General features: G+C 40.7%; 1 protein-coding gene across 1 annotated transcript; it reads right to left on the minus strand.

Annotated features, from left to right (window-relative positions):
- Positions 1 to 2,070: 2,070 nt before the first annotated feature.
- NEFL (neurofilament light chain) lies at positions 2,071 to 6,380 on the minus strand. Its single transcript, XM_014789933.2, has 4 exons — positions 5,237 to 6,380; positions 4,068 to 4,192; positions 3,341 to 3,660; positions 2,071 to 2,714 (listed from the first exon to the last, which is right to left on the minus strand). Exons 1-4 carry the CDS (start codon positions 6,281 to 6,283, stop codon positions 2,503 to 2,505), a joined length of 1,704 nt encoding a protein of 567 aa, XP_014645419.1. The 5' UTR covers positions 6,284 to 6,380; the 3' UTR covers positions 2,071 to 2,502.
- Positions 6,381 to 26,735: the final 20,355 nt, after the last annotated feature.

Here is a 26,735-nt window from a genome sequence, read left to right on the forward strand (position 1 = left end):
GAATTTGACCCAGTCAGGGAAGGCTTCCCCAAGGGAATGACAACAGCCTAAATCTGGGCATGGTTGAGGGAAGGAAAGAAAAGACGAATGCTCCCGACAGAAAAATCAGCAAAAACTCTATGGCAGGTGGGAGAACAGAGGGCCAGGGTAGCTGGAGCGCTAGAACTGAGGGGCACGGGGCTACATACAGGATGAAGTTGGAGAGGTAGTTCAGGGTCAGGTCTATGCACGTGTGGAAGATCCCCTTAATGATTTGGGTTTTTATATTAAAAGAAATGGGAAACTATTGGAGCGTTCTAATCAAGGGGGTAGCATGATCAAAATTTCCTTTTCAAAATATCAGCTCACTGTAGTGTGCTGATTGAGGGAGGACAAGAGTAGACACTGGAAGTTTCCTTAGAGTGGTGGCAGTGTAAATGGAGAAAAGTGGACGGATTCAAGATATGCGGGCAGTAGAATCAATAGGACTGGGTGATAGATTTGACTAGGGATTGGAGAGAGGAAGTGGGAGGTATGAGCACGCCCAGTCTCTGGTTTACAGAATTGGATGACTGGGGAGTGGTGTCACTAACTGGGAGAGGGAATTCTGAAAGAGAACTGGAGCTTTGTGGGCAGCAGAAGGGGGAGGGGTACCGACCAAGGTACCAAATTTGAGGAAATTTTTTTAAAGACTCCAAATCCATTTGGTTTAGGTTTTTCAGTATTTTATTATGGCACACAGGATAGAGTACGGTACAGTGTTCTTACTTCAAGTAATTCTCAAACCCAAAGCTATTTCCATTTGGCTAAAGTAACTTTTTTACATGTAATTTGCATCTGAGACTTACCATGTGCAGCATCCATGTTTAATGAACATAAATGTGAAAAGCTTGCTTTCTGAGGCAACTCCTAGGTCTTTACAGAAGCCAGTGGACTGAGAATCTTCATAGTTCAAATCCATAGCATCATGGTAGATAAAGAAATATTTTACCTACTTGCTTGGTGACATATATTTAACTAGAAATAGGCAGTGTGAAGAGATTAGATAACTTTAAGTGGAGATCACTTTGCTTTCAGATTAAATTCATGACTTTTAAAAGGTGTCTAAAGAACAAATACTGAACAAAATTAGTTGACAAAGCAATTGTGTAAGAACAGAAGCAGAACAGCAGATAATCAATGATTTCATCTACATTCCACATCAAGTGCAAGTGCAAGAGCTTTCATAACTTCACAGCGGACGGGGAGGACAGATGGTGTGTATTTGATGCAATGTCCAACCAGTTGAAGCGAGCACTGAAATCCAAATATTCCCCAATAAAGACATGCAGAGCAACAGCAACGTAACATACAAGTACACAATCTCCCCCCTTTAGTGACTTGTAACAATTTCATTATCTGTATCCATAGTTTTCAGGTCTAAAATGGGTGGCATTAAATGCTATTTACTTGAGGCAACAGAATTAAGCCAACATCATACTGAATCATGAGCTCAGGATTGCAGGCAACATGTTTGCAATGGCAAATAACCTTCAACATTCTTACTCTCTCTATCCAAAATTATACATTGATAAAAAAATTATTCCTTCTGATTATATCATTTGCTTGGGTTTCAACTTCTGCCCATAATATTTAGACCATATTTTTTAAATGTGGTTATAGTGATGGATGAGTGAGATTCATATTCTATCCATATTGCATTTATTGTTATACACTAGGGTTAAAGTTACCTGTTTACCATAAAGGGTATATTTATCACATAATTTCAGAATTGCCTTCAAGAAAGCCATTCCTAACATCATATAGAACATTTTATGGGGCAAAGTATATTGGTATTTATAAAAGAAAAAGAGCCCCAGAGACTCTACTTACTCAAGTTTATTATCAGTAACATTTTTGAGGGGAGAGATATCATGAATGGTCATGACCTAACTGTATCCCTCAGAATTAGCAATTAAGGGGGAAAATTGCATTGTAATTGTTGAAATTTTGACTTAAAAAAAACTTAGAGGTCAATAGTCCACTTGTATACAACATATACTGGTGCCTTCTTTAAGATATTTTAATTAAGTCAATAACCACAGCGAGAAATGTCAGTCAGTGTAACTTTATTTACTATTTATTGCACATAATTCGAGGTCTTTAATTTCTAACCACCAAAGGTTCAAAGGACTATTTTTTCCATGAATTTTAACATTAACATTAGTGAATTCACTTATTCATGTTGTTTTTTTTTAATTGTAAACATCTGAATTATTCACATTGCCATAGATCCTGAACTCATAAGCGTGGACCATGCACAGGCTGGCAGCAAGCCAGGAAGCCACTCTGCAAGCAAACAGATACTCTGCATAAGGAGAAAAGTCATAGCACAACATTGAGTGTCCAACCTAAGGCATCTCAGAATTATACATATATTGACTTCTTAATTCATATAGTATCTGGAACTCAACTGGTTGGTTGGTGATGGGATTGACCTGATTTCGGGAGAATTATTCCTGGAAAAATTAAGGAAAGGGGGGCTCAATCTTTCTTCTTAGTTGCTTGCTCCTCCCCAGCACTTTCATCTTTTTTCTCCTCCTCCTCAGCTTCTTTGGTTTCTTCTCCTTCTTCGACTTTAGCTCCTTCTTCGACTTTAGCTCCTTCTTCGACTTTAGCCCCTTCTTCGCCCTTACCTCCTTCTTCGCCTTCACCTCCTTCTTCCTCCTTTGCCTCCTCAGATTCTTCCTTGGCAGCTTTAACATAAAACAGAAAATTTACAAACTCCAAATCCAAGGTAAGTCCAATCAAAACATTTCTAAAGTTTCTTAGCAAAACATTGCTAAGGTTTTGTGGGAAAACACAAATGACAGAATGCTTCCCCAAAACCTCTCAGCTCCACTCTCCCAAAACACACGCAACTAACAATGCTTGCCAGGGATAATTCGCCACTGAACACATATTTAAATAGAATGAGATTACTTCTAGGGAGCGGAAGCTTTGCTCCTCTCCAGGACCTCAGTTTTTCTTTTATTATGTGTTTGGTATTCATGTTTGTTCTTTAGGACACCAAACTGCTGTGTTAAATGAATATATGTTAAAATGTCTAATAGGAATAAAAAGACAGCAGGAGGAGGATATTTTTAAACGTTATTTTCAAAAAACTACCAAGCGAAGCAGAGATGTGTACCTCTGGGAGGATGGCCAATTTGAGAAATCAGATGCTCACTAGAGGTTGGATGAGTAAATAGATAAATGTATTATTTCACATTCTAAATTCATATATGAATAAAGTCTCCTTGGCGTAATTCTTATCCATCTCCTAACAAATATCCATGCTCAGTTTGCACTTGAAGTTGTAGGGCTTTTGTTTCTTATCTACCTTCTTCCTCTTCGGCTCCCTCCTCTTCCTCAGCCTCCTCCTTCTCCTTCTCCTCCTCCTCGGCCTCTCCTTCAGAGCGGGGTTCGTCCTTGGCTTCCTCGGCTTTCGCAGCCTCAATGGTCTCCTCCACCTCGATCTGCTCCTCCTGGACGTGGCTGGTGTAGTAAGACGGGAAGGAGCGGGCGGACATCAGGTAGGAGCTGGTCTGCAAACCGCCATAGGCAGATCGGCCAAAGACCTGAGAGCTCTGGGTGTAGCCGCTGGTTACGCTTCCCACGCTGGTGAAGCTGAGCCGGGTCTCCTCACCTTCCAGGAGTTTCCTGGGGAGGAGAGACACGTGCGGTCAACCAACAAGGAACCCAGGAAGTGTGTCAAATGACTTGCTCTGAGCCTACCTTCCCCTAATGCCACCTTGAAAGGCAGGCAAACAGGAGCAGGGCTGGGAATTATCAAAACTTAAAGGCTGGGAATGTTGTGCCTGAGACCAGAAAAAATAAAAAACAACTTAAAACAGCCCTATTAGATTTAAAATGTAATGGGAAGCTAAGAACAGGACTCACTATTACAGGGTTAAATTCTTATATATTTGTCTATATACCTTCTTGGAGAAAGCCAAGAAGCACTTAATTATTTCAAAGGACTATTCTTGAAGGTTTCTGATTCAACATAATTGAAATCTGATTTTCTTCCTAAGGCTGAAAGGCTGCTCCCTCCACCCCGTTTTTACCTGTAAGCTGCAATCTCAATGTCCAAAGCCATCTTCACATTCAGGAGGTCCTGGTATTCTTTCAGGTATCGGGCCATCTCACTCTTCGTGGTTCTCAATTCATTTTCTAGTTTGTTGATTGTGTCCTGTTGGAAGACAAAAAAAAAGAAATCCAAGCATAAATTCCTACTGCTCTCATTTCACTGTAGTACAGCTGCAGAGGCCTAGGTTTCATTCAAATCAAAGTGCACACCTTCGATAAATTCCCTAAAACAACTGCCCTTTCTCTTTTGTAACCTTTTCTTCCTTCCTAAAAAAAAAAACCAGCTTCGTGAAGCGTGAGATGAAAACAAAAAACAATCCAAGAAACTTGAGGAAGAAAAATTCTCTTTTATCTTCTTTAATTAATACAGTCTAATGATCATCTTAAAATGCCTGCAAGAGGCTAAATTGATTTTTTTAAAAAACTTTGTTTCTCATTCATTGGTTAACTTTATCCTGGTCACATGCAAGAAATTACTCCATTTCTTTATAGGAGAAGGAAGTAGCTAGATTTTTTTTTTAAATTATTTTATCTAAAATATTTTCTATGTATCTATATTATTTTCTCTCCTCCCCAGAAGATGAAGACACTTAAAAAAATTTTTTTTTACTGTGAACATCATTACCTACTACAGTTTTTACTGTATTCCTGTCTACCCGCTAAGGGAAGGGAGTGGCTGGTAAAACTAGTCAGAAAGCACGCTGGTCACAGTTATCCTTCAGAACTAATGAGGTCTCTTCACTATATTTATTAACCAGATGGTCCAATCCGTGCTGCAAAGCAACTTGTTAATGCAGGACAGTAGAGAGGGAGGCCGGAGGCAACGCCCAGCTCCCACCCCTTCTCCCACCCCACCCAACACCCTGCAGGGCTGGGCAGCTGTACTGCGGAACAGAGATTGAACTGCACCAAGCACGTCTTTCTGGACTGCAGTCGCGCCTCCACCCCGCCCTTCAAGTGCCTCACCCCTCCCATACAGTCTCCAAGGAGCCAAGTCCTTCCCCTAATCGCTGCATGCGGATGCCTCCTCTCTAGTCTCCACTTTCTGGGCGCGTCCTCAACTCTACTCCCCCACCCCCACCCCACTCCACACACTCGATTCTGCAGCACCCTCCCCGCCCCCACTGTGCTTTGGATGGTGCCCCACCTGCATAGCACTAATGTCGGCGTTCTGCTTGTCCTCCAGCTCCTGCAGCTGCTTCTCCAGCGCTTCGTTCATGCCCCGGCACGCCTCGATCTCCAGGGTCTTGGCCTTGAGCAGGCGGCGGCTCTCCGACACCTCGTCCTTGGCGGCGCGCACCGCGTCGGTGTTCTTGGCGGCGCTCTCGGTCAGCACAGTGAAGCGGCTCTTGAACCACTCTTCGGCGTTCTGCATGTTCTTGGCGGCCAGCTTCTCGTACTGGGCGCGGATGTCCTTGAGCGCGGCGGAGAGGTCGGGCTTGGAGGACACGTCCATCTCCACGGAGATCTGCGCGTACTGGATCTGCGCCTGCAGCTCGGCGATCTCCTCTTCGTGCACTTTCTTCAGAAAGGCGATTTCGTCCATCAGGCTGTCGATGCGCTTTTCGAGCTCGGCGCGGGCTAGAGCCGCCTCGTCGGCTCCTTTGCGGGCTTCCATCAGCCGGCCCTCGGCGTCCTCGCGGCTCAGCACCTCCTCTTCATAGCGCGCCTGCAGGTTGCGCAAAGTCTCCTCCAGCCCTTCGCGCTCGCCCTGGAGCGCCTGCTTCTCGTTGGTGGCGTCTTCCGCCGCCAGGCGCAGGTCGCGGATCTCCTGCTCGTACAGCGCCCGGAAGCGGGAGGGCTCGGAGTGCTTCTGGCGCAGCACCAGCAGCTCGGCTTCCAGGACCTTGTTCTGCTGCTCCAGCTCGTGCACGCGCTCGATGAAGCTGGCGAAGCGGTCGTTGAGGTCCTGCAGCTGCGCCTTCTCCTGGGTGCGGATCGACTTGAGGTCGTTGCTGATGGCGGCTACCTGGCTCAGGTCGAGGGTCTCGAGACTGGGCATCAAGGAGCCGGAGCTGGACGAGTAGCTGCGGCGCACGGACAGGGAGGAGGAGACGGGCGCCGAGTAGCTGGAGTAAGCGGAGCGCGCGGTGCTGTAGCCGCTGCGCACGCTGGAGATGTGCACTCGGGGAGTCTCCATGTAGCGCCGCTTGTAGGAGGTCGAGTAGTACGGCTCGTAGCTGAAGGAACTCATGGTGGCGGTCGGTGCCCCCCTGGCCGGCGGCGGAGATGGGGGCCTATAGAGAAGAACGGGGAGAGAGGGAGAAGGGAGGATGGATGGCTGTGTGCGGCTCGGCGCGGTCCTGCCACCCCTATTTATACTCCGGGAGAACTGACGCAGCCTGCGATCGATCACGGCGCGCCTGTCCAGTGGGGGCAGGCGCTGCTGCAGCCGAGGGGAGGATTCTGCGCAAAGGGAAGGCGGGGGCGAGCGACAGGCGGTCCGGGCTGCGGCTCTCGCATTGTCTACTTCTCTCGGAGGCCCTCTATCTTCTCTGAGACCCGGTAGCCCCTCACTCATTTTCTTTCCCTACCCACCCGCGTATCCTACTTGCTCCTTGACCCCGTATCGCTCAGATTCTAATGTGTCCCCAATAACAAGTTCCCACGCCCTGCCGACACCTTCGTTTTCCATATCCCGATACCTCGGAGACACCCTTCCCCCTCACTCGACCCCTCCCCACCAGGGGCCTCCTTCATCATCCCCCTGGGTGTTTTTGGTGACTATTCAGTATCTCTAGGGCACTGAAGATATAAATGATAGTCCAAGGTTGCTTATACGCGGCATACATGGAGGAAACTTTTCTATTTCTTTGTAGCTGTTTCTGGCACTTTCTTTAATTCATCTCCTTCTCTCCTGGTTCTTTTTCTTTTTCTTGGTGCACTGCTTCTACATACACAGAGACAGACACACACACAGGGGAAACTGCGGCACTGCTGGTGTTGATTTTAGCATTTCTAAACCGTTAGAGCAGTTAATATCAGCCTTTTAGTGTTCCTAGATTTTCTCATTTCTTTCTGGGGAACGAAGCCTCTAAGGCTTTTAGCGAGTCGAGCGTGTAGGTGGAGGAGAGCCGAGAATGAGTTTGAAACTAACCGAGGAGAAAACCGACTTGCAGAGGCGGCGGCGAGCTCTGCAGCCGGAACTTCAGACTGTTATGTGCTGTCTGTGTCTTCTTCACCCAGCTAAATTCCTGCTTGACTCCACCAACTCCCTCACATTAAAAGCCCATTTCCCTCCTTTTACACCTGTGTAGCACCCAATCCGGTGATTTCGACAAGCCATGCAGGTGGCTGGTTTTCAGAGGAAGGCGGCAGCTGCCGGCCCCGAGCAGAGCGCCGAGTGTGGTGTCCCGGGAGGAGGACTCAGACCCGAGAGCTCTCGTTCTCTGGTGGACAGAAAATAGCCGCGTGGTTCTTCCTCCCGGTTCACTCTAATGAGTAGGTCTATTAACAGACACAGTCAGGAATCCGTGGATTTCCTTTATGAAATACCCAGATACCTGAAACTGGGCACGCCATACTGCACATTGATGCGGCCCTGCGGTTTGCAGAGCATCTTCACACACTTTATGTTAGGGAGTCGCTCGGTTTCACGGAGGGATTGCAGAGATTTCCATAGGATACCTAAGATTTTTCTAAGCAAGCATTTAATTTTTGCTTTATTTGTATAAGAGTAGCATTTGGCCTGCAACTTACTGATTTTTTTTTTTTAAGACAAACTAAGAGGGAATATGGTAGCAGTTTTCAAACAGAGCAGCCGAATGGCTTTCCCTGTGATGCTGAGAAGGTGAAGTATTTGGAGCAAGAACCACAGATGCTCCAGGAGGGACTGCACCCCTCACCCGACAGGAGGGTGGAGTGAGGCTTAACCTCTGACCTGCTTTGCAACTCTAAAAAACCTGTGATTCTGACACCCCGCTCTCTTCTTTGTGGTAGAGGGAAAGACGGCAGCAGAGAACTTGCATGGGGTTTCTAAACAATCTATTGTCTCAAATAATGCAACTTTAAAAACATTAACATTGATAATTCATAGGTCCATCTGTGCTCAATCATTCTAGGATTTCAAGCCTAAGCCATTAGGCTGTCTTGAATTTTGCTTGGCCCTGGCAGACATGGTCGGGCGCTTATTCTGATGACTCTTTATAGCCCACACATCCTTGGTCTTCTCATTCATCAGTGGTTCCACCCAGAGAAAGGCTTCTCTGGGGAGGGAGGGGAGAAAAGACCTAGATAAGCCATTTTTCTGTCTGCTCCCAATTACCCATATGTGGATGAAAACTGGCAGAATGGATTTTTTTTTAACCTGCTCCATATAAACCACATTGTTGCACACTTGCTGTGTGAGTATGCCTACACCACTCTCTTAGGTATTCATGAATTCATTTCCTCTGTGCCAGCTCCCTTCCTTCCATTCCAGGTCACCCTCAGAGCTCTTAAGTCCATCAGCGTTTTTTGCCACTCCTGGCTGAAGCCCCTGACTGCGGAGGAGGCTGCCCAGAAAGAAGGAGACGCTGATGGATGCTGCAGAGCAGTGAAATGCTGCGGGGAGAAGAAACCTGTGGGGCACCTGCTGCCATCCCTTGGGTAGCTGAGAAGGGAGGCACAGAGGAGTGGTGAAGGGTAGGAACGAGAGGGCGGGGGCCCCTGCCTTTGCTGAACCTGGTGAATAGGGAGCAGGGAGAGGGGCAGATCACTGTATTAATGAATGTAGATCTCTGGTCTTTTTAAATAGCTCCTGGCATAGGCGCCTCATTCTCCACTACAGCCTTGCTCCATAGGGCTCCTGAACCCAGCCCTGTCTGAGTTCTGGTTCCCCTGCCTTCAGCCTTCTTCTGCGGGGTGCCTGCCTCTTCTTAAGATATTCTGCCCAGTCATCCTCCTTTGTGAGTCCTTTTCCCAGCATTTTGCTCTGAATGCCCATGTGGCATTTGCTCTGTGTGTCAAAGCAAAGGGAAAATTAGCAGCATTAGAATCTTTGTTTAGAAAAAGAATCCTGACTTTCTCTTCCCCTTACCACCAGTGTTTCTGCATTAGTGTGTTTGCGAGGTGTCATCATCTCTTCAGGAGAGGCTTTTGGGTCTTGTTACACACTTGTGCTTTCATTCCCCTTTAAGCATCTTCTCCACCAGCATGAAATTGGTTGAGGGCTACCAACAAAACACACTCCTAGGAGATAAAAATTATTAAAAAAACAAATACAGTAGTATGTTGATGAAACTCATTAATAGAATTCCTACCATTCTGGTTATCCCTAATATGTCTGTAATCCCCTAAAGGACTGTTGGAGGTAATTTAGTTAAAAAGTAAAATATATTCACATTACCACAGAGCTCATAAAATATCTCTTAGACCCACTGAAAAGATTTTGCTGCTTCTCCAATAGAGTCAGAAAGCTTCAGATGGATAGGACCTGGTGACTTTTCATTTCATTATTCTCACACTCTTTGGTACAGCAGGAAGTTCTGTATTGACTTTGTTTTGAAAAGCTCAGCTTTAGGCTGAAATTCTTACAGAGCGGGCCTCACGGAAAGCATGAGTCTGGGGACCAGGAGAGCAAAGTTCTGCCACCAGTGAGCTTTGGGAATAGTCCTAGTCCAGAACAACTGATGAGTTTCCACTCACCTCACCATCAGGTAGGTGCATCAGTGTCAGCAAAGTTGGCATCACTTTGCTGATGCAAGGAGGGATGTAGGAAATAAACACATGCAGGATACCTACCATATGACAGGCATTTGATATCTATTAGTTAATAATTACAAAATCTCTTGGGATGGTTATTGTTATTCATAGCAAACAGCTGAGGCCCAGAGAGGCTACGCAATCTGCCAACTAACAGCCCCTTCAAACCTAAGCTCTATCTGCTTCCAGCCTGAGTAGTACTCTACTCGTTACACATTCTGCAGCCGCTGGCGTTTGCTGTTTCCACATGTCCCTGTGGAATGTGATAATTGCATGCCGCAGTCTGCAGAGTCTGCTGTGCATGTGGTAAACCTCTCGTGTTTTGGGGACACCGATACGAACTGATGTCTACCATGAGGCAACTGTTAATGAGCGTGTTTCATTTGTACAGCTAGTGGTGGCAATAAACCGTATGATTCTTGCAGGTTTCTTAAATGTCCCAGTGTAAAATAAAATGGAGGCTACCAGTAGAACATGGCACATAACTGGTGATGTCACTTTTTAGACACTACTCCAAACCTCAGTTTACAAAACACTTTTTCTGCAATTAATGAGCTAAAATGCAACTTAGCTATTCTAAACTTTTTTGTGTGTGTGTGAGGAAGCTCAGTCCTGTGCTAACATCTGCCAATCCTCCTCTTTTTTTTGCTGAGGAAGACTGGCCCTGGGCTAACATACGTGCCCATCTTCCTCCATTTTATATGGGACGCCGCCACAGCATGGCTTGCCAAGCGGTGCATCGGTGCGCGCCCGGGATCTGAACCAGTGAACGCCAGGCTGCCGCAGTGGAGCACACACACTTAACCCCTTGCGCCACCAGGCTGGCCCCTATTCTAAACTTTTAAAAGTGATCATGTCATGACTTTCACCTTTTTTCTAATTAAAATACCTTCATTTTACACCCCTGTAAATAGGTTTTCTTTGAAAAAGTGACCTTAAAAATTGCTACAAAGAATTAAAAAAAAATGTTGGCGCTCAGCATCTCATTATTGGAGTTTACCGTGCTTTCTACAAATTTTTAACTTTTTAAAAAGAAACATGAGTAAAATCATTAGAAAATGTATACTTTGTGGAAACCACAAATATATTTCATCTCTCTGTCTTGTAACCAGTTTATTTCTTTATATATTATGCTCACCCTAGGACACATCATACATGAATCTCCCCATCTCTTGGGAAATATGTTTGAAAGAAAACTTTCCCCATTGTAATATAAAGGATGCCTAATTTTACAGCATCACATTGTGAAGTAATGCATCATAAAGCATGCTATGTGCTATATAAAATTTAGATTGTAGCAGGAATGAGAATGTCATTTGAATAGATTAGAGATGATAAGCACATTTGTATTCAGAACATGTGCAGTATTAGAAATGACAGGGATTTGCTGCTGTCCAAGCAGAAATGATGGTGATAGGTTCCAACCCCTCAATGCTGGCTGCACAGCACTAGCCCAGGTAATGTATTTTCTCCCAAGAGGCCTGCTCCATGGTGCCTGGCCCTTAATCACAGTCACCAAACACAGAGGTAAGAGGGTATGCCGGGGACATTAAAGGGCTTGATTTGCAGTCTTTTCCAGCAGGTCACAGCCACATCGGTTAGAACCAGCAGCACTAACCCTGTTTGTTGAGTTGTGCTTTCCTGACTGCAAGGACATATGCACTGCTTCTGCAATTTGTGTACCAACCAGCCACAAAACATTCCCTGCGGCACCTGGATTTCTTTGCTGACCTTTACCGTGGTTTAATAAATCAATCGGAGGAATGTGAGGTTTACTGTTTGCAAAGATAGAGGATAAACATTTCCATCTGCAAGAGACAAAGCCCCAGGCTGGCTCTTTGACAGCCCCGCTGGAGCCCATCCAGGGCAGCAGTTCACATTCTTGCCAGTACTCCACTGCTGCACGAATGCAGCAAATGCGGCTGCAGAATTGCAAATGGGCGGATTGCTGGCTTCCTACAGGAAAGCAGGCAGGCTTCTGACACCAGGATATGTAACATTGGTGTTTGGTAAGTTGAACATATAAGAGACTGTCTGGGTTAAAAAGTGAAACTTGATTGTGTCTAAATGGCTTATTGATTGATTAAATAACTCACAGGTTCATTCATCCATTGAGTCACCAAATGTCGGCAGAACACTGAGAGTGTGCATACTTCTGTACAAGTGCCATGGGGCGTGGTGCAGGGAGATATAGACAGTCCCTGTCTCCAAGGGTCTTGAAAAATACCTGACCACAATAAAAAGACCGTCTACTGATTCACACAGCAATGTGGATGAATCTCAAAGAGAATACTGACACTGAGTGACAGAAGTCTTAGGTAAAGGATGCATGCTGTAGAAATTCATTTGTATGAAATTTTAGAACAGGGAACTAATCTATGATGGGAAAGGAATCAGAATAGTGGTTGCCTCAGGGAATGTGAGGTGGGGAATGACTGGGAGGAGGCACGAGGGAACTTTCCATCGTGATGGCATTGTTCTGGGTCTTGAAAGGTTTAGATTGTGCTGGCGTATGAATTTGTCAAAACTCAGAATGTAACAGGATTTGTGCATTTCACTGAGTGTAAATTTTACATCAAGAGAAAAAGCCATAAACCAAAATATATAAATGTATAACAAATCACTTTAAAAATAGCTAAGCAGACAAAACACATGCACATGAAATTTCAAAGAACTATGCAGAAGTTAAATAATAAAAGGCAAAATCCTAGGAGATGTCTCAAGAAAGAGAAGAATGGTACGAGCAATACTTGCTCTGATTTTAGAAAAGGGAAAGGTTGGATGAAATGAATTAACTGCTTTCTACAGGTATCATATTTAATCCTCATAGCACCTCTATGATGTGGATGTTCTTATCGTTGTTCTAAAGATGAGCAGATATTGTATTTCCATTAGTCCATCCCAATATTGCATTAAATCTTTTAGCCATCTTACATTGCTGCCTCATATTGAACTTAAATAAAAACTTCGAAAACTAAGGCTATTAATTTATACTGTGACTTTTTAAAAACCTTAAAATATAACTTTCATTTGTTTTCTTTAAATCTAATCTTTAATATAAACACTTTTGGTCCATTGTTCAAATCTGCTGTAATAGTTTTAAAACCTTCCATCTTTATGTCAAATTCGATAAGAATGAATTTCCCAATTTTTTTTCACTTACCATTAGAAATGTGTTTTATATGCTATGCCTCATAGACTCTTGGGATTGGGAAGTAATTTAAACGTTTTCCACTCGAGTCCTCCCCTGGCTTCTTCATCTTCAGCGGCTCTGAACCTCGGCCTTGGTGAATCCCTTTTGCAGAGTGGATCGTCCCTCCTCACTCTCCCTCCACACTGTAGCCATTGGACGTTGCTTCTGAACAGAGCAGAAATTCCTAGGGAGGCAGAGGCATTAGCACCCAAAGTGAGCTTTGGTTTTTCACTTTCTGTTTCTCACTACACTCAAATTTCTTTTCTATGTGATTCTTATGGCATCCTCACATGACAGAGGTGATAGTAGTGATATTTAGGTGGACAACTGAAGTGTCACAAGTGTTTCCACATTATATCACTGGATCCCTGCAGAAATCCTGTGAGGCAGAAACAGATCTGCAGGTGTTACCGTCCTCACCTTCCTGACAAGGATGCTGGGAGGCCTGCAGAGGTAAAGGGATTCACCCCAAACCGTAGCTCCTGTGACAGTGGAGCCAGGGTGATAGCACAGAATTCCTGTCATCAATTTCACTGGGAGTTTTTCCTCTAAATTTTACAGTTTCATATGTACCAGGCCTGTCCTTTTTCAGATCCCTTCTTAGTGCCGTTCCAGAAATATAGGGAAGCTGTGGTCACTTCTCACTTTCAGATTGGGTTTCTATGAATAACTCAAACTAGGTCACCATCTCTTAGCTTTGATCACTGCTAAAATGCCCATCAATGGAAGAGGTAAAGGTTAAGTTGATATTATTTCTTTATGCCTAAGATTGACTATGAGGTTGGTAATAGCTTTCAAAAAAAAAAAAAGAGAGAGGGAAAGCTTGAGGACACTGAGCAGTGAGCATCGAGTATGAAGAGGAAATGGTGGGATGAAGAAGATGGTCAGAGAATAAGCCAGAATGGTGGCAGGGCTAGAAGCGATGCATTCCCTATAGACTTGGAGGCACAATGCCTAAAGCAAAGATCACTACTCCCCTGGTATGATTTGACTAGGATATAATCCGTATTAGTTACAACCAAGTAATCATGGGATGGCCAGGATGTATTTAAATCAGAGAAGAACCCAAAGCTTTATTTTAGGGTGTCTTCCCCCTTCTGAACTTTGGCCAAAGACATTCTGGGCATTGACAGGCATTAGTACTCTAGGAAGGTGCCACCAAACGGGAAGAGGCCAACCAGAGTAGGAAACAGAAAGAGGACAAGCAAAATGGCAGAATAACCCAAACAGCAGGTAACCGAACCTGAGGAGGACTGATGGGAAATGAAACCGTAATCTGATAATGTAAGAGGATAAGGGAAAGGAAAATTTGTGTTTATTAAGCATAACTGTGTGCAATAATATTAATAAGAGGTTTGTGTCAGGCACTGTGCTAAGTCATTTACTTCGATAATTTCATTTAATCATCACAAAATCCCGATGAGTTGGGTATTAAAATCACTCTCATTTTAAAGATGTGGAAACTAAGGTTTAGACTAGAGCCTAAATCGTATGCCCAAGGAACTCAGCCATATTATATCATTGAATCCTCACAGAACTCTAATGAGGTAAGTACTATTTTCATTCTAAAGGAGGAAAATGATGTTCAGAGAGTTTCGAGTATTGGTCAAGGTCACACAGCTGAGTCAAGGTCTGTCTGAATTCTCACACTTCCTGCTATGACCAAAGTGCAAGAATGTTCTTGAGAAGTGCTATGCAAATCAGATCTCGCACTCTTTTTTTCCTGCGAAGTTTAAATTTGTGTACTGCTGCAAGAAAATGCTGCAATAATCAGAGTCGAGGGCGCTCAAATCACGTACCAGTACCGTAATCTAATGGTCATTTAGGCAAAGCACCACAGACACAAACCAAAGAAGTCAACACTCTGCTTTATTAACAGGCTCTAAAAATAGTCATCCATCACTGCAATAATTTATAAGGACAAAATTGCATTTGAGCATCTCTCTCCAGATCCAGGCTCGGTGCCTTATTGCTAACTAGCAATTCCTTTTATTATTGTATTATCTGGAAGGGGAAAAAGCACACCAAAAAAGCTTGCCCACACCTTTCAGTATCACTTTATCCTGCAAATTTAATAAACTGCACTACCAAATCACATTAGAATGACAGATGTGCTTTTGAATAGGCCTGAGATATTTCAATTTGCAAAGTGTTTTCTTTTTCTTATTCCAAAAAAGTTTTTGACCATTATACTGATTAATACTTACTTTAAAAGTTATCCAAATTAAAATTTTCTTCCAGATTATTTCCCAAATTTAGAAAGATTGCTTAAGTAAGGCACACAGCTCTGTCCTAACACTTCAATGTACAGAGGGGTGGAAGGCTTGGCTCCGTATAAAATTCAGAGCTGTCCAAAGGTGGAAGAGACTGCTCCGGGCGCAAAGCAATAGCAGTTCAGAAGTGAATCACTCCAGCTCTGAGCTGGCCTTGACCCTAGATGACCTCTCAGGTCCTCTGCCAACCTGGGATTCTCTGATTCAAAAGTATTGAAAAGGTAAAAAGCCCTGACTAAGCTAGGGCCAAGGAGCGTTTGCATCTTACAGTGATCACGAATAAGAGTTCAAAAGCACAGCATTACTCCAAAACCTGAGACTCGCTAACATCTTGGTTCAGATATGAGCCAAAGACAATATAAGCAAAAGCCAGCAGAATGAGATATTTGAGGGAAGAAAGAGAGATACTAATTGAAGTTTTGAGGGAATATGTATTTGCTTATTTGCGTTAAACTCATCTTTCCTACAGAATACAGCTAAGATAAACAGCTGAACTGTCAATATTTTATCAGTTGAATCAGTTCCCATTCACCTGACACAATAGAATCCATTTTCTCTTTTCTAATTTTTTCTTTTCATGGGAAGATTATGAAAGAAAGGAGAAAAAAGCTGATACTTCTCTTACTCTTGCTTCAAAATTAAGTGTTGAAACAGGGCAGGTATTCGGTCCATTTACATTTCTCTCCTAGGACCCAACCCCAGCATGAAGAATAGAATCTCTCTCTCTCTCTCTCTCTGAAGTCTTTGGTTCTTTATCTTCTCCTAAAATTTGTGTGTTGCGGGTTTCCCTTTGAAAAAAGGAACCTAAGAATTTGAACTCAATGTCCAGGGAATAGTGAACTGTCGACTCTGGGCTTAGAGAGAAGACATGCGAACAATCTCTACATATCTCTATAGTAACCAACCTAGACGGTGAATGGAGCATGCTGTTACTTCAAAAAAGAAAAAAAGTCATCTAAGTCAGCTAAATGCAGCAAGAATCATCTTTTCCAGATAACTAAATTTTCTGGAGGTGATGTTCTGTAGATAATATTGAACATCTATATAGTGTTGAGAAACATTAAAGAGTGGGAAAATTGCTGGAATTGAGGGTGAGGTGTCTGATCCTAGATCTAGCTCTGCCACGAACCAAGCACAACTGTCTTCAAACTGGGCCACATGTTCGCCTGGAGGGGATCGGAGGACTTTCCAAGGGGTTCACAGGCATAGATAGTGCTAAGGGAATCTATTTCCAGATCCCCAGTTGCCATATGTAGTCTTTTGTAAAATCTATCTGCTTGCAAACTTGTGCTAATTTCACTTTTCCACCTTCACTACAAATTGAATGAGCTAAATTTGCAACAACAAGGTTTTGACAAAAATGCATTTAAGTCACATAAGGATATAAGATAATTTTATTTTTAATATTGTATTGATAAAGATGTATTGAAATTAAAATTTTTCCTATTCCTACCCTTTCTAAGTATAATGAGTTAAATAAGGTGCCTCTAAGTGAAAAATAAACAGGTATAATTTATAGTCATTTGATAAGATTTGGTGAAGACTCTTTTGATATACTTCCTAGAAATAGAGTGAATAATTACTTTAACCATCTAGAGATAAATCCTTATGCAAGTTAGGTGCTTTCCAATTCTTTGCTTTTAACAACATTAAAGGAGTAATAATTAATTAGCTGATAGATCATTAAAATATTTTTTATAATAGGTCAATATGTGCTTTTTGGCTTAAATTTAGAAAGATTTCAAATATTGAGTGACATTGTTAAAAAATATAAAACAACATAAAAATTTCTATTCCTGTATACTTATATGTACACTTGTATACATTTATACTTATTTAAGTGAACCAAGATTTCTCAGCAATTTTATATTTTATGTATATATGGGTGTGTGTGTGTACTTTTTGAAAAGAAGGAATAGAATTGTGTTATTATTCATTCTAGCAATCAGTACTATTCATTCATGAATGCACAGCTTAATTAAGAGATGCACTGCAAATAAAAGTTCATTCTTTATTGTAATGATGAGTTATTAAAATTTATAAGATAGCCATATTTTGAGCAATTGTGTATATACTAGTAGTACTTGTAATCATAATTCCATCTAGAAAACTTTATAATACTTAGATGCTTATGGTTACATGAAATAAAATAATTTACAATTCATTCTTCTATTTTTATTGCAGAGAAGAATGATATAATTGTAACACAAGACTTACAAACATAAGATATATTATATTAGGGATAAAATAATGTGGGAACGAGTAATGGAAATAAGAGTTCAAGGAGAAAAATGAGCTGTAAAATTGGTGAAGGGTAAAGAAGACTTTGTTCAAGCATTTTTTAAATGAATGATGATGGGTAACATGTTGGTATTGTATTTAGATTCCTTTTGATATATTTAAAAGAATAAGTTAATTTTATTTTTAAATGTTTATATTTAAAATACACTGTAAATTACATCTTTTGCAACTAGCAACTATTTAAACATATGATGAAAAATTTTAGATATCAATTTAAAATCAAAAGAAGGGTTACATAGAATTTCCAAAATTCTTCTAGGGGGTGTGTGAGCAAAAAGTGTTTGAAGAACACACATTTGGGCAAAAGATTTGAATAGACATTTCTCTAAAGAAGATACACGAGTGGTTGATAAGCACATGAAAAGATGCTCAACATCATTGGTCATTAGCAAAATGCAAATCAAAACCACAATGGAATATCAGTTCACACCCACTAGAATGAATATAGTTTAAAAAGTAGACAGTAACAAGTGTTGGCAAGCACGTGAAGAAACTGGAACCTTCAAACATTACTGGTGGGAATGTTAAATAGTGCAGCTACCCTCGAAAAGTTTGGCAGTTTCTCAAAATATTAAATATGATCCAGCAATTCTACTCCTAGGCATCTACCCAAAAGAAATGAAAACATATGTCCACACAAAGACTTGCACATGAATATTCATAGCAGCATTATTCATAATAGCCAAAACAACCCAAATGTTCACCAGCTGGTGATGGATAAATAAAATGTGATTTAGTGATGGAATACATGATTTGGCATTAAAAAGGAATGAAGTACTGATACATGCTACAAAAAAAGAAAATGTGGGTGAACCTTGAAAACATTATGCTAACTGAAAGAAACAGTCACCAAAAAAACACATATTATATGATCCATTTATATGAATTGTCCAGAATAGGCAAATCTATGGATACAGAAAGTAGATTAGTGGCTGTCTAGGGCTGGGGGAAGGCGAGGGAATGGGGAGTGACTGCTGATGGGTATGAGGTTTCTTTTCGGGTTGATGAAAATGTTCTAAAATTAGATGATAGTGATGGTTGCACCACTCTATAAATATACTCAAAACCTTTGAATTGGACACTTTAAATGGGTGAATTTTATTGTATATAAATTATACCTCAAAGCTGTTAAAAAATACCACAGATGCAATACATACTGGTTAAAAAGAATAAATGAATATTCTTTTGTTACTTTTACTCCACTTGCATGGAGGCAGAAGGAACTGATGAAACTCGCTGAGAGAGAGGGAGATCTCCCTCTCTCTTGGCGCTGACAAAGCAGCCAGGACAGCCAACCCACCCCGCACGGAGCTCAGCCCAGGGCAGGTGGTACAGGGCTGGGCAGAGGCTCCTACATACGGACCAGTCAGCCCCAGTGGTTCATGCTTTAAGGCCAGGACCATGGGTTTTATCCTCCAAAATCATTTCTCCGTGCTGTGGCCAGAGCCGAAAGTAGCTAGTGAAGCTCACCAGCCTTCCCTTTTACATGAAGGAGTCTACACCATTCCCTTCTGCTGCTCTCTCTCAATAGACCGGGTTGAACTTTCTACCAGATTATCAGTGTTAGGCAGGAGAGGTACCCAGCTCCTATGCATCTAGAAAGATGAGAGAGGAAATAGACAAGCGATTAATTCTGGGTCTTTCTAGCTTCAAAGATAGCTGCTTGTGTCTACTTCTCAACTGAAAAGAACGACCTAATTCATAATTTCCAATTTAAGTTTAGAATGTATTGAACATTCTTTTTCCAAATATATGCCTTCATGTTTGAATAGCATAATGGAATAAAACAAGGAGTAAGATTATGTATGGGATTATGTATTCGTGCTGTCACACCAATATCGCTTTGGAAGGCTGGGCACCTATTCCAGATCTAATCTCATCGCTTGAAACTTTTTCGTTGATGTAGAGCCAGTTTATAGGCCACACAAAGAAACCAGTCACCTTTACTTTAGATTCATGTCATCCTTTTCTTACATCGTTTCCCAGTTTTATCTTTAACTTTATTCTCTAGTTTGAGTTCTCAGTCACTTTAGACCATTTCCAAAAAAAGTAAAAATACATATAATTTTTAAAATGATGGGATTTATCACTTGTTCTAGGGACCTTTTCCAAAAGAAAATTTCCACCAAAACTTGGAATGTTTCTGCTCACTGGAGAGGTATTTACCCCCATATCTGTAAATCATTTATTTTTGCCCCTACTTTTTGACTCAACAATTTGGGACTGCTATTATAAATGAGGATGTGTGTCTTTACCAGCACCGTCCTTACCCCTCTCACAACATATTACAATTTTCAGTTCCTCAGTTGGTTACATTTGTGAGTTTGAATCTAAACCTCTACTGATTCATCTGATGTAGGCAACAAAGTACTCTGCTTTTAATATGAGAATGTTGACATTAACGTCCTCTCCCTTCATTTTCCTTCTTACACCTGTCACCCCCTAACTTTTCTATCTGTATTTCTACTTTCACATTAAGATTGCTGACTTTTACATTATGTCTATATTAACCCAAAATAGTCTTCTCTGCTTTGTCTGTGTTGACTCCAAAAGTCAAAAACCAATCTGTGGCATTTATGTTCCTATAACTACATAAATGTTGTTCATTACAGAAAAAAGAACTATACTATGATTATATTTCCCTTTTTAAACATCTTTTTTTGTTTTCTTTGGAGTTTCCAGCTTCTTTTCTTTGTTTTTCTTCAGTCTTGGCCTTTCTCGAATCCTTAGGTTGTCCAGTCTCCTAATCACGATACCTGGAATAGGGAGTGTCTAGTCTCAGAGCCCCAAGCGCTCCGCCTCCCGCTCTGATCTGAACTCACGGCTCTCCGGGGTGGTAGCAGCCTGCGTCCTGGGATTTCCTTTATTTTAGTCCTGATTTGCATCCATTCCTGGGTCACATATTTTCCTCTTTCTCTATTCAAAACTCATCCTCAAGTAAGAATCATTAGGAGGTAAACTTCCTGAATCCCTGAGTGTCTAAAAGTGTCTTTGTTTGCCCTCCCGCTGCATTGATACTCTCCCTGGGTATACAGATTTCATAAAACAATACCTCTTCCAGCACTTCTACTAATTTCTTTGTATTTTCACTATTTTATTTGTATTTTTATTTATTTGTATTTGCATGTTCTTCTGTATTTCTAAGAGCTCTTTCTTATTCTCTCTTTTATCATAGCATCAGATTGTTGTTTTACAGGAATAATATAGTCTTTAATTTCTTTACATATAATAATGAGGTTAAAAAAGAAGTTGATGTCTGTCTACTGAATTATCTATTTCCTCCAGGGTCAGATTTTCCATTTCCTTGGCTTTCTTTTCTTTATCAGGGTTTCTTCCAAGGTCTGCTGATCCATGATTGTTTATTCATGCTTAAGACTAATAAAATGGAAGGGCTCCCTGGGAGCCCCATGGATCTGGGTGGGGTTTGCTGACTGATTTTTGTATAAGAGGGTGAGATTTGGCACCACCACCACCAAACTGTACAAAGTGAAAGACTTGATTCCCAGGCACTAACAACCACACTTCTGTAGTTGTCCCTGCACTTTTTGGTCAGTTTCCTCAGAAAACCTTTCCATTTCCCCCTAATATTTATGTAGTAGGATGAGGCTGGGGGTGGGGAAGTGGTCCAGATACCTGAGTGCCCGCAGTCCTGCTGGAGGCTGTTAACAGGGAGTTAGGGGAAGAGAGTCGGGGATCAAATGTTCCACAAGACCGCCCACCAACCTCAGGCTCTGTGCCCCTCCCCACTCCGGCCCCTCCAGTCTCTGCACTGGAGCCTCTCCAGGGTTCTTTCTGGGCAGCTCAGCAGCCTGCTTGCCAGCGGCGCTCCGTGCAAACGGTGGCTTTGCCTTCCTTCACTTCACGTCGTAGGTCAAAACCCTTGCATCTACAACTGAGTTTCCGAAATAATGTCGAACTCGCTTGTTTCCTGAACTGTCCTGTTAACTGTTGTGAGATTAAATATTTTTTAATTTTTTAATTATCATTTTAATGATGTTTCAGCAGAGAGGATGAATATGTTCAGTTCAACATCTTAAATCAGATAGTTTTATTATTCTGTTATTACATCTCATATGTAGAGAAAAATAGTTTTACACACAAAGGGTTTAAATCAGCTCTACCCACATTTTCTCCAGCCCAATCCTGAGACTAGTGTCAGATGAGTTGATAATCAAAAGCAGTAGGCATCAAGGGTCTAAAGGGGTGTGTGTGTGTGTGTGTGTGTGTGTGTGTGTATTTCACGGGGCCTATTTTGTATCTAGATTTTAAAGCCACACTTGTTCATAGTCTGTTTCCTTTGAGGATCACACAATGGTAATGTACCTTTCAAAAAATGAATAACAGATTTTTATTGAAAAACTTCTAGGCAGGTATGACCAGTTCCTGGAAAAATCTTTTTTTATTACAGCTTGCAGAAAAGTATAAAGAATATTATAATAAGCACCATATATATCTTGCTCATCTGTCAAATCTTAACATTTTATCAGATTTACTTAGGATCTTAAAACAAAAAAATATGGGTGCTAAGTCCCCTACCTAGCTTTCCTCAATTCCCTTCCTTATCCTCCTCATCTTTCTTTCCAGAGGTAACCAGCAGACTGAGTTTAGTATTACTCATTCCTTTGAATGTTTTTGAAATTCATATCTATAAATAATATGGATATATCTATAATAATATAGACATATCAGTCACTAATAAATACAATCATATGTTCTTTTCCTTTATTCTCTAACCATGATTAATTACCTTAATTGGTTTTCTAATGTTAAATCATCTTTATATTCCTGTAATCAGATAAGTAGGTCATAGATAGAAAGATAGATAGATAGATAGATAGATAGATATACAGACAGATAGACAGACAGACATAGATACAGATATACATCCATTCTTAGGTTCAGTTTGTCTATATTTATTGAGGATTTTTCCATATATATTCATAAAGTGAGGTTAACCTCTACTTTCTCCCATATTCCTTGTCTGATCTTGACTAGTCTCATCAACTGAGTTTGGTAGAGTTCCCTCATGTTTTATTTTTTGAAAAGATTTATATAACATTGAACTGTTTCTTGAACTTGCCTATAAAATCATCCAGGTATGTCGTTTTATTTTTTATAAATTTTAACTACTGAAAAAATCAGAAATAGAGAATTAAGATTCTCTATTTCTTCTTGAGTAAATATTAGGATCCTCTATTTTTACAGACAATTGTATATTGTAAGTTTTCAATTTTATTAACATAAAATTATTGATATTGGTGATATTCCATTATTCTTTTCGTGTCTTTGCTTTATCTCTAGTTATGTCCCATTTTCATTACTCATATTGTTTGTGTCTGCTTTTTAAAAAATTTTTTAATTGTGGTAAAAAATACATAAAGTAAAATTTACCATCTTAACTATTTTTAAGTGTACAGTTCAGTTGTGTTAAGTATATTCACATTGTTGCACAACAGATCTCTAGAACTTTTCGTCTTATGAAACTGAAGCTCTATCTCCATTAAACAACGACTGCCACTTCCCCCTCCCTCTGTCCCCTGTCAGCCACCATTCTACTTTCTGTTTCTGTTAGTCTGACAACTTTAGGTACCTCATACGGATTGCACATACACACGGAATCACACTTTTTCTGACTGGCTTATTTCATTTAGCATAATGTCCTCCAGGTTCATCCATGTTGTAGCATATGGCAGGATTTTCTTGTTTTTTAAGATTGATAATATTCCATTGTATGGATATACCTCATTTTGTTTATCCATTCATCCACGGATGGACGCTTGGGTTGCTCCCACCTCTTGGCCGTTGTGAACAATGCTGCTGTGAGCATGGGTGTGCAGAGATCTCTTTGGGACCCTGCTTTCAACTCTTGTGAGTACAAACCCAGAAGTGGGATTGCTGGATCTCATGGTAATTCTATTTTTAATTTTTTAAGGAACTTCCATGCTGTTTTCCATAGCAGCTGCACCATTTTCTATTCCTGCTAACAGTGCACAAGTGTTCCAACTTCTCCACATTCTCATCAACACTCGTTACTTTCTGTTTTTTTGATAGTGACCATCCTAATGAGTGTGAAGTGGTATCTCCTTGTGGTTTCAATTTGCATTTCTCTAATGATTAGTGATGTTGAGCATCTTTTCATATATTTGGTGGACATGTTTCTTCTCTTTTTTTCTGGAATAATGCTATCAAATGTTTATGGATAATATTAGTCTCTTCAATGGACTAGATTTTCACTTTGTGATCCTTTCTATTTTTTCCTCAGGCCTTCCATTTCATTAATTTCTTTTTATTATTATTTTATTTCTTCTATTTTGTGAAATTTTTCTTTGATTCTTTTTCTACCTTCTTGAGGTGAATTTTTAGCTTGTTAATTTTCCACCTCATCTTTTCTAATATAAGAAACTATGACTATAAATTTCCTTTTAATTACACCTTTAGCTGCATTATTTAAGACGAGTTTTGTAAAATTTTCACTATCATTCAGTACAAATGCATTCTAAGTGCCATTTTGATTTACTCTTTGACTCAAAGATTAGTTAGAAGTATATCTTTAAATTTTTGAACATAGGGGTCTTTTCATTTACCTTTTGGTCAGTAATTTCTAACTTATTTACATTGTGGTCAGAGAATGTGGTCTGTACGATTTTTTTGTTGGTTGTATTTGTTAAGAATTACTTTACAGCCTTGTATTTGGTCAATGTTATGAATGTTGCATGGATCCTTGGAAAGATTGTATATCCTCTATTTGGTGAGTATAGCGTTGTATATATATCCATTAGATCAAGCTTGGTAACTGGATTTTCAAATCAAATCAATAACAAAGAGACAAGTGTTAAAGACTGCGATTGTCAGCTTCTTTTTGTAGATTTCCAACTTTTGTGTATATATATATATATATATATATATATATATATTTCAACCCATGTTAATAAGTGCATGCAGATGTAAAATTGTAACATCTTTCTGGTAAATAGTTGCTTTTTTCATTATGTATTTATAATCTTTACTCCTTACTAATCTCTTGTAAACAGCACATACCTAGATTTTGTTCTTTTTTTCCGGTATGACAGTCTTTGGCTTTTAATTGGTAAGTCGAGTCTATTCATATTTATTATAATTACTATATACTTGGATTTATTTCTATCATCTTATTTTATGCTTTCTGTTTACCCTTTTTGGTATGTGTGTGTGTGAGGAAGATTAGCCCTGAGCTAAAATCCGATGGCAATCCTCCTCTTTTTGCTAAGGAAGACTGGCCCTGGGCTAACATCTGTGCCCATCTTCCTCTACTTTATATGGGACGCCACCACAGCATGGCTTGATGTGCAGTGTGTCGGTCCACACCCGGGATCCGAACCCTCGAACCCCTGGCCACCAAAGTGGAGTGTGCAAACTTAACTGCTATGCCACTGGGCTGGCCCCCTACCCTGCTTTTTCTATGCTTTTTTCCCTCTTTTCCTCCTTCATTTGGATTGATCAAGTTTTCTTTGTTTCCTTTTTCTCTCTCTTCCATTTTGAAAATTTTAAACATTATATTTCTGTTTTTTGGTGGCTAAGATCTAACAGAAAGTTAGACTTACTGAAGTCTAAATTCAGTCACTGCAAGGTACCCAGTGCTGTCAAAGTCCCCTTTCCACCAGCCCACTCAGGCAACCACCAGTGACTTTGTGTTCCCAGTTGCATCATTTCCTCAATGAAATTCCATGTGGTTAGTGGCCATGTGGGGAAAGGACCCTGAATAAGCCCAAAGACTCACATTCACATCCCAGGCTCACAACTTATGAACTGGAGGATCTTGAACAAATAACGCTTCTGAGTTTTAATTTTCTTATCTGTACACAGAGTCAATTATGCCTATAGGTATGTTGGGAGGGTTAAATAAGATAATGTATGTAAACTATCTATTACATTACTTGGGTAATAACAGGTAGACATTTAATATTTGGCAGTTTGTCCGTTAGTTTGTTTTATTTTCCAAGTCTTGATCTTGAGTCCCGAAAGACTCATTAAATATAAATGACCTTATGTTTTGATTCCTTTGTAGGTAAGGGTATGTTGTTGTTTATTGCGTGTACTACCTATCATTTTATTTTTGTTTTGGTTATAGGATATCAGCACTAGTTTCCAGGCTATAAACTTCACTATCATCTTCTAAAGGAACTGAGGTTTATGATTAATTGATGCTCTCTTCTTCCAAACTGGACTGCCAAAATTTCCCTAGCTTTCCCTCAGCTTGCTAAGTTTTCCTGGAGCTTGTTGTTATGTGCCATCAAGTCCATTCCGACTCCTGGTGACCCTCTGAATGGGTGATGTCCACAGTGTCCTGTCCTCAACAGCCCTACTCAGCTCCTGTAGACTCATGCCTATGGCTTCCTTTATGGAGTCTCTACAGACATAATTGCCTAAGCGTTATCCTGATGGACTAAACTTGCAGGCCATCAAAGAAGCAAGGGATAGATCCATTTACAGTTCACTTTTTTCTTAGTTCAACTTGGTTGCTGAAAGGAAGCAGGAAAAAATTCAAAAGGCAGCCTCATTAGATGAACTAAGTGAGAACAATTTAATTCAGATAACTTAAGAACCAATTAGCTCATTACAAACCCCATGCTGATAAGTCAGGAGATATTAACTTGGCAAACCTGCAAGACTCAGTAGGATTTTGGAATCAGAGGCCCAGATTCTGTTAAACCCCCAATAGATGATCCAAGTAACTTACGTACAGACTCTGAATGAAGATCCAAGTGCAGCTGTCAGAAGCACTAGGCAGAAAAGCCTTGGCTCGAATCTGTTGGATTATGTTTTCTACAGTTCTCTATTTGTTTATACATACGCTATTTATTAAGAACTAGTCAAATTAGTTGGATCTTTTTAAGAAGTTTTCTATATCTTAAGAAGTAACTTGAACATTATTTCTAAAGGGCAAAACAACTTTTCAAAGTTATCAAAACAACAAGACCAACATCTAGTGGTGAAATAAGGATACTGCAGGATGAATTCAGACCTAGAATTGTTAGCAATAGATCCAGCTTTTCCAGAGACAGGTATTTACTTTCAAAAACCGAGATTCTGAGAGAGTCACCCCGAAAGACTAAATTGTTAGTGATAGAATTCCAGGCATTTGACTATTAAATAGGGGAGGTTTGGTGGGAGAAGTTAAGGGTAGTTTTTTAGTGCTACTTAATTTATGTGATAAAAGC

The sequence above is a fragment of the Ceratotherium simum genome, chromosome 12, assembly GCF_057802395.1.
Source record: "Ceratotherium simum simum isolate JZ-2026a chromosome 12, ASM5780239v1, whole genome shotgun sequence".
NCBI classification, from domain to species: Eukaryota; Metazoa; Chordata; class Mammalia; order Perissodactyla; family Rhinocerotidae; genus Ceratotherium; species Ceratotherium simum.

Bases quoted from the DNA above. Each gene is read 5' to 3' on its own strand.
- NEFL (XM_014789933.2), bottom strand. From the start codon at position 6,283: ATGAGTTCCTTCAGCTACGAGCCGTACTACTCGACCTCCTACAAGCGG. The intron at 4,193-5,236 runs GTGGGGCACCAT...GTCTTCCAACAG, and splicing joins CCGACATTAGTGCTATGCAG to GACACAATCAACAAACTAGA. The intron at 2,715-3,340 runs GTAGATAAGAAA...TTTATGTTAAAG, and splicing joins GGGAGCCGAAGAGGAAGAAG to CTGCCAAGGAAGAATCTGAG.